General features: G+C 31.7%; 1 protein-coding gene across 1 annotated transcript; it reads left to right on the top strand.

The window, feature by feature from the left end:
* The first annotated feature begins 4605 nt into the window (after window positions 1–4605).
* Window positions 4606–6221, top strand: LOC149425822 (facilitated trehalose transporter Tret1-like). The gene has a single exon (XM_089643629.1). It carries the CDS (start codon window positions 4606–4608, stop codon window positions 5926–5928), a length of 1323 nt encoding a protein of 440 aa, XP_089499755.1. The 3' UTR covers window positions 5929–6221.
* Window positions 6222–8852: the final 2631 nt, after the last annotated feature.

Raw genomic sequence — 8852 nt, 5'->3', positions numbered from 1 at the left:
TGTTTTATTGTTGTGGCATTCATCAAATCAAGCTGATAATGTGACGGAGATATTCCCCAGTAAGATGGACATCTCAGTGGGAATGTATCGCTCGCCATACATTCCCACTGAGATTCCAATACTCAATTTGTAATAACTTTTACTTATATCTAATTACTGTTTAAATTAATAATGATTATCGTCTACACTTTCGTCTACGCATGTAAGTTTTGGGCATCATGCCTGTTTAATGTGCTCAATTAAAATAATGTTTATAAAATACAAATAGGATTATTATACATATGTTCTTTAAAACAACCATGAACTTTAATTTTAAAAATCAATAATTTTTAAATCAAACATTCCCCGGTAACGAATAACCTGACGATATTTGAAAATCTCCTACTACCACGAACATGCTTGTGTCGTCATGGAGGACTCAGCCAGTCGAGGAATTGAACTCACGACGCCTGTCCGATGCCAACTCAGCCATTGACCGGTCATAGACGTGTAAGAAAAGAAAAATCTGTTTCGTTGCAGGCCTCCATTAAGGCGTCAGAGTCAGTTAAGGGTCGACACTCCGCAGTCCAGAGGTTCTGATGCGAGAGGGAATAATGGGAAAAATAATAAAGGCGTTTGTTCTTGTTAGCGGTAGCTGCGCATGCGTTCTGTCCTTGCTCTGCCTCTGTCTACATTATACCCCAATGCGGTCAGCACCGGAATAACGATACTTAAGCTGATATTGGACTTTATTCTTTACCCCTGTTCATGTTGTTTTTTATTGTTCATTGTCTGATTTTTCGTGTTCTTTTTTAATATTAGGTATTATCAAATATGGAATATTTTGATTCTAATCTAGAATTAACATTCAATTGGTTAAACCACTTCAGTAACTCCAATTATATTAATAGTATTGTTAGGTTGTCAGTTTGCCAGAACGAAGCTCGACTTGTTGTTTTTTCTGGTAAAATTGATTTTCCTTTCGGGCCACGTAGTGCTATATCTGTTACCAAAGGACACGTCTTTTTCCATTATGGTCGGACACATAATATTATATATTACTAATGAAGGTTTATGTACAATCTGTATTTGCTTTATTTAGGTGTAGCTGGGTACGTACCATTCTCTTCATTAAACAAAAGTAATAAATAAACAGATTTACAAAGAGAGAACGTTAAGCTTTTTCTTTAAATTAAAATTTTTACCATGGACGCTCCCTCATAATTTGAAAAAAATCTTTAAAACAGTTCATCCGGCCATCGTTTGCCATATTTTTTAAAAATAATTTCCTTTATATGCAAGGAAAAAAAGGAAAGTGAAAATAACCTTCACAATACATTGGTCTAATTAAATGTGTTTGTTAGTTTACTGGTAAACAGTACAGTAAAAACAAAAAAAAATATCGGTATGCAAATTATAAACTTTAGCTAGTTCGTACAGTCAGAATCTTAATGAGTCTTTCATTCAAAAACAGCGAATCTATTTGAAACAGAATGTCAAGTGGGAATATTTGATGACATGATATTATTTTGGGTAAGTTCGAAGGTTAAAAAGCAACATTCTCTCTTGTACAGATTATCAATTTCTTAATAAATTCCACAATATTTCGTAAACATATTTGGCGATACCGGTTTGCTTTCAACTCGGTAAAGATCACATTTCGCCTTTGTTCGCCATTTGGATTTCGGGATTTTTTTCTAAACTTTTTGAAATAACTCTTCAGTTCATTTTATACAGGAATAATGAATTTTGATATAGCCCTTGTAGAATCAATGAATCAGTTATGAGGTATGAAGCGTACTTTGTATTTTTGTATATAATTTCATTTCACAGTATCCTTTTTTATAACAGTATCAGAAACTTTGAATAAAATATATATGTATCACCGCCATAAAAAAAGATAATCTGAATACCGCTGACGTGATGAGTGGGCCTTAGATTGTGAAATGTGACTAATTAATGATCTTCGTGTATATACGTCAATTGTACATAGTCTAAATTTCAAGAATACATATTGCTTTTCTTAATAAATTTGCAATCCGGTGAATTATCACATAATTTCATTCCCGGGCATTCTCAAAATATTCTCCTACCTCGATACTTTGTTCATATACCTCAAAAATAATTATTTAATATTATATTGATTAAGGTTTGGATTTCGAGCAGTGCAAAAATAAATGTAAATAGATAAATACGTACTCAAAGACATAATTGTATCCATTTTGCAATAGCGAGAAACCATAACATTAAACAGTTTTATCAAAAAATCATTAAATAAAAATTATTTTATCAAAGATTAACGATATGAAATTGAAGCCAGGGAGCAGAATTTTCCTCCCATCTTTGAATGGGTAGTATTACGAAAAAGAGAATTAAGTTCATTTCATTCTTTGTTGAATGGTCGCCGTTTAAAGTGTTGCCTACAAACTATCAAAGATTGTATAGAAGGTAAGAAATTATCTTTGTTGCATGGTCGCCGTTTTAAGAGTTGCCTACAAACTATCGAAGATTGTATAGAAGTTAAAGAAATTATCTTTGTTGAATGGTCGCCGTTTAAAATGTTGCCTACAAACTATCAAAGATTGTATAGAAGTTAAAGAAATTATCTTTGTTGAATAGTCGCCGTTTAAAGTGTTGCCTACAAACTATCAAAGATTGTATCAGAAGTTCAAGAAGTAATATTTGTTGAATGGTCGCCGTTTAAAGCTATGCCTACAAACTATCAAAGATTGTATAGAAGTTAAAGAAATTATCTTTGTTGAATGGTCGCCGTTTAAAGTGTTGCCTACAAACTATCAATGATTGTATAAAAGTTCAAGTTATTATCGGAAATCACAATAAGGCATTCGTCTTTTGACTGCTTTACAAATTATGCATATAGAGCTTTTAAATGGACTCTAGATAGTTTTGATCGATTTGAGAAAACTTATCGATCCACAGGAAAAAAGATCCCAAGTAATCAAACCGACCAGTGATCTTCGATAAAAAAAACGGAAAGTGGTAGGTATCTCCATGATAAGAAAATTCAATAAATCTATATAAATCAGTTGTACACCTCACAGTAGGATTGAATCTGTTATCTGGTGCATCTGTATGCGCCGATCAGTCTGTATTTACATTATTATTTTATCGAAGTTCATTTACTAAGTTTAGTAAAATAAAAAGTTTATTTGGTGATAATCGTTTTATAGAATGATAGTATCACTACTTGCAAGGCCATAAAACATAATAATTTGGTGAACTTATAGTAATATCAGTGTATTAAAGTGTCAAACTAACTCGGTGGTGATTTAGTATCCAATAAAAAATACATTTCAAAAAATCATAAATTATAACAATTACGTTAGTGAAAATAAAAATATTTAAAATGGCAGCCAGTCCGATGAGAAGATTTATATATCAACTATTGGCAACTTTGAGTTGTAAGTAATATTATCATCATTTAATAATAAATTAACAATAAACATAAGTGAAACCTTATTTTAAAGATAGCCTTCCAATTCCACAGTTGTTTTTTGATCTTCTGTCATTATTTTTGTTTTCATTCTTGATAGTATCAATGTCACACAAGTTGGAAATTTAAAATAGAACAGTGATGAACAGTGGTACATACAGCTTGACGTGGTAACTATGCAGTCGGTGGGGTCGCAAATATATTACATTTTCTAAAACCGTAACTTTTCTACTACTTTTTAACCACATTAATTTTGTTGTCTGCGAGGCTAAAACAATAAATTCTCTCAATTTTGTTATTCTGAAATAAAAGAAAAAATTAAAAATACCTGCAATTTTCGGGTGGTTGATTCAATAGAAAAAATATGAAGACAAAAGTTAATTTCAAAACCCTTTCGTATTTCGTAATACCAATTTTGAAAACGTAAAATATATAACCATAACACTCGAAAAGCAAATACGAGCTATCGAGTGATTTGTTTTTGGGGTATTATGCCGTGTTGCGCTATCTCCTTCTTTAGCTAACGTTTTTGACAGCATTGCATTGTCCATCATCAGGGCTGATGTGATGGATGATGTGATGTAATGATGGAAAATGAAAAACAAATCACTATAATACTTTTGAAAATCTCAAATCATACCAGTAGTTATCTAGTTTTTAGTTTTGCCCTTGGGGTGGTATTTCCCAAAGCTTTCGCCATAAATAGTAGCCAAAATAATACTTATGCTTGCAATTTATTTTTTTCCAATAAGCAAATAAAAGCATTTATCAAAGTCTATAATCATTAATCCGATGTTGTGACACTCAGGCATCCATGGATGTTCAACATGAATCAAAACATAGATGTATTTCAATCACCGATCTGTATCAATCACTGTCAACTATTCCAATCTACTATATTGCGATTGCTGATAACATAAGGCATAAAAAGCCAAATACTCGCTCATAAACAAAGTATTTTTATCATTGAAGGGGCAGGTGTCTTAAACCCTTGACCATTGGGACCTTTTTATTAAACGTCATATATGTCTTACCTTTGTTTCGATTTATTAATATTATCTTCTTCTTCTTCAATGATATATTACATCGATTGGTATAACCTTCAAAATAAGTTTAAAGAAAAATTAGTTCCAAAATATTTTGTTGTTTGCTTTTCAGGTATGTTTTCGGTAATGTCTGCCGGTAGCACCATCGGCTGGTTGTCCCCCGCTATCGGCAAGTTCGAGGTTAGCGACTTGAAAAAGCTGCTTATCACTTCAGATGAGATCGGATGGGTGGCATCCTTGCTGTACCTTGGAGCGGGCATAGGAGCAGTAGCATTTGCATTCATCACTAACAGCATAGGCAGAAAGTGGATCAACTTCTTTGCAGGCTTTATTTATATAATAGGATGGGCTATCTGCGCTCTGGCCACAAACGCGATGCACATTTACATAGCAAGAGTTATCCATGGAGTTGGGATATCTTTTACTCTGTGCATCGTTCCTGTCTATGTGGGAGAAATTGTGGAAGACAGAATCAGAGGGGCTGTTAGTGCGGTTATCATCATGTTCTTATCGTTAGGAATACTTTACGTTTACGTAATAGGACCATATGTCAGTTTTGTAATTCTTAACGTGTCGTCTTTTGTATTACCAGTTTTGTCAATGTTGTCATTCTTCTCCATGCCGGAATCGCCTTATTACTTAGTGATGAATGGAAGAATAAGCGATGCAGAGAAGAACTTAATTAGAATACGAGGGGAGACCAACAGAGCAGATGTTTCAGTGGAACTCGACAAAATTATCGAGTTTATCGATGACGGGTATATTAGAGAGTCATCGGGGAACAAGTGGAAGATATTTCAATTTAAACAGTCACTCAACTCAATATTTCTTATGATTTCTTTAACATTTGCCCAGAGTTTCAGTGGGATCATGGCTTTCAAGTCGTATTTTGAGAAGATTTTCAGCGTGGCCGATTCCCCCATTGAACCCAGTACAGGTGCGATTATAGCAGAGGTTGTAGCTGTTGTGGTTTCATTATTATCCGCGTATTACATAGACAAACTAGGGAGAAGAATCTTGTTCTTTACTTCGTCCATAGGTTGTATGCTTAGTACGGGATTAATTGGGTTGTATTACATCCTTGATCATTACGATACGGTCGTGGATAAATATGCCTGGATCGCTTTGGTTGGAATCTACGGATACCAAGTGTTCTTTTATTCTGGGTTAGCGTGTTTACCTTCAGTGATAGCAAGTGAAATGTTTCCTGCGCACTTGAGGCCCTGGACTGCCGCATTTAATGTGATGCTGTTAGCAATCTTTTCGTTTTGCGTTACCAAATGTTTTCAGATCGTGGGAGATGGAATTGGCTACCATTATTCGTTTTGGATGTTTTCGCTTCTTCTTATTTTCCCAATTATTTATATTTATTTTTACTTTCCGGAAACGAAAATCAAGACGTTTATTCAAATTCAAAATGAATTGTGTAATACGACTAACTTAAACTAAGATAATGAAACTCTTTCTAAATATAGCATACGTTTTAGACCAGATTCTATTGAGGTGTTATCGAAAATTATATCACTCTTAAAAAAAAATTAATTTTTTAACAGGTGTGATTTTATGATTTATTGGAAATAATATGTGTAATCATGATTTGCGATATGGCAAAGAACATCAGACTGAAATTATCTTATCTAGTTCTTAAGTAACACTTACTAATATTTAAAATTATCCGATTAGGCTAAGACAAGTCAGTATGAAGTCAATAAATTACTGCATTGTGCTCTATTTGTTGTAGTCGGTCTAGTCACTATCGTTCATTCATAATTTATTTTTAATATTTTATAAATAGTTATATAATGTAACAGATGTTAGATTAAGTTATAGAAACTCAGTTATTGTATAAATTTATTGATACAATCTACTTAAAAAAATAAAAAATAAAATTGTAAGTAGGTTCGTACCTATATCAAGATTGATACGAAGTATGCCAAAAACCATACAGATTAAAATATTCTTTGAATTAATTTTGAGAACCATAATATGTACTATTTTTTCGTTTTTATTTTATTGTTTGGTATATCTATTAAACATAGTATTGAAAGGTGCGTACCTAAGTGAAGTTAGCTCTTAGGCTAAACAAAAATACAAAATAATTTACTTTAGTTACAAATTATGTTATAAATATGTATTTATTTATAAGTTACATATTAGGCCAAATAATGATACAGAACAATGATATTGACAAGTAAGATGGTACGGCGAGGAAAAGCTGCAATACAGGCGTGAATACATTACGTGAATACATTTTACAGCCCCACTTATTTAAAGTGGATATCGAACAATTTACCATGTAATTTGTCGTGTAATAATTCGAATATCGAACAATTTACAGTCATTTTATGCTAAAAAGCTGATATCGAACAATTTACAATCACGCAATGCTAAAAGCTTATATCAAACTATTTACAATTATTTAATGCTAAAAATCTGTTTTCGAACAATTTACAATCATGTAATGCTAAAATCTGCTTTTGAACAATTTACAATCATGTAATGCTAAAAATCTTACATCGAACAATAAACAATCACGTAATGCTATAAAATAACATAAAACTGAAAATAAATAAAATAAAATTCAATAATAAAGGCAGTAATTTAAAAAGGTGTAGTTTTATATACTGAATAGGTAGTGTACCAATACAATAGGTATTGTGTATTTATTTATTTATTATTAAAGGGAAAAGTACATATAAGTAATAAGGTTTACAATTTCAATCAAAATATTTAATGCTACTCTTCCAGTATTACATATACATGTTTTGTAAAAAAATTATGTGTTTAAATATATGTAATATGTTTTGTAAATGAAAATAATACTCACATTATTAAGATTACTCAAAATAAAAATAAAGATCCATCTAAAAAACTAAACTTTTTTTGATTTTCCCCCACTGACACTGACTTTTGTTTTTTTATTATTTTATTTATATGGATAGATTGGCATTTTTTAGTACGTCAAGCATGTTGAAATTTGGTCTGTGTCAATCATTCCATGATTATAAGTCTAATATTTAGGATGGTTTTATGTGTGATTTTCATCTGACCGATAGCTGAGTTTGTTGCTCCTAGTCAAACAATGATTCCATATTTCATTATGGATTGACAAAGTGCAAAACATATTTTTTTATTTAATATGTTTCCTTGGTAGTCCGACATAATTTTTAGTATCCACAAAATAATAACAAAAAACTTTAGACTACACGATTATTAGTGCCAAATTTTCAGTATGGATGACATGTTTGTACCCGCTGGAGTTCTCCATCCAGCTCTTCCACTTATATTCAAAAGGCAATTCTAGTAATGAACAATAATGTTTTACGAAATATTTTTCAATTGACTTTGTCTGTCCAGTCAAAAATCTATGTACACTTTTAATTGAACTCCCTTTTAAATTAGTCTTCTCTTGTAAAAATAGTTTCCTTTTAATTGTATAATGTTGTTTTTCCTGAAACGAGTTTTATTAAACTCATTGGGAATAATGTATTATAAATATTATATAATATAATATCACTTAAATGAATATATATTATTTTTTATGTATAATAATAATAAACTTGGAATAAACACTTAGGTAAGTACTCATTCTTTAAGATCTTCAATAAATTATAAAAAAGTCTTCAAAGCTTTCATTCCACATTCAGACTTTATCTCTCGTTCATAAACATTACATTATTTCTTTTCACGTCTTCAATGACAGGCATCAAAATGAAATAGATTTTTTCGTTTCGTTTCATCGCTTTGAAATGATTCTTTATATCGGAACAAGTAAAAAAGTAAATACAATAAAAATTCCGCCTTTCACCGCGGGGATTTCGTTCCAATGTTGAATTTTCCCGCAATTAAATGTAATACTTTTCCCGCCCTTTTGACGCTGGCTTGAATAGAAAGGAGCTTGTGTTGAGTAAGAAAAAATCTTTTATACTCACAGATACTCCCGACAACTCACTATGAAAGGAGCAGCCTTATTCTGAGGGAGAGGAGGGATTTTGTCTGCGAGGGTGTAGTGCCCGCTGGAGAGAAAAAAGTAAAACATTTAAAGTCTAACTTTGCGAAATAGCTATTGAAAATAATGTTGTTTAAAGAAATAGTGGTGTTTATATCATGCTTCATTCTCATCCTACACCATTTTTTTTAGATAATTTTAACTATAATATTATTATAAAGTAGCAGTATATTTAAAGGGAACGGACGGGATTTTGGATGTGCTGTTCTCGAGGAGCGAAAAATTGAGATGTAGATATGTAAATTTTTTGGAAAATTCTAGAAAATGCGTTCTATACAAACGATGGCAATCAGGAAGTAGGATAAGTAGTTATCGACAACCAGATCATTATCGTTATGAACACATTTATAAGAGAAATTGATAT

Source organism: Hesperophylax consimilis, chromosome 2, assembly GCF_061612785.1.
Source record: "Hesperophylax consimilis isolate HC1 chromosome 2, BYU_Hcon_1.0, whole genome shotgun sequence".
NCBI classification, from domain to species: domain Eukaryota; kingdom Metazoa; phylum Arthropoda; class Insecta; order Trichoptera; family Limnephilidae; genus Hesperophylax; species Hesperophylax consimilis.
Note: the sequence above shows the minus strand (reverse complement) of the source record. Positions and strands in the feature narration are given on the sequence as shown.

What these genes read in the sequence shown, in the direction of transcription:
- LOC149425822 (XM_089643629.1), top strand. Translation starts at nt 4,606, where the DNA reads ATGTCTGCCGGTAGCACCATCGGCTGGTTGTCCCCCGCTATCGGCAAG.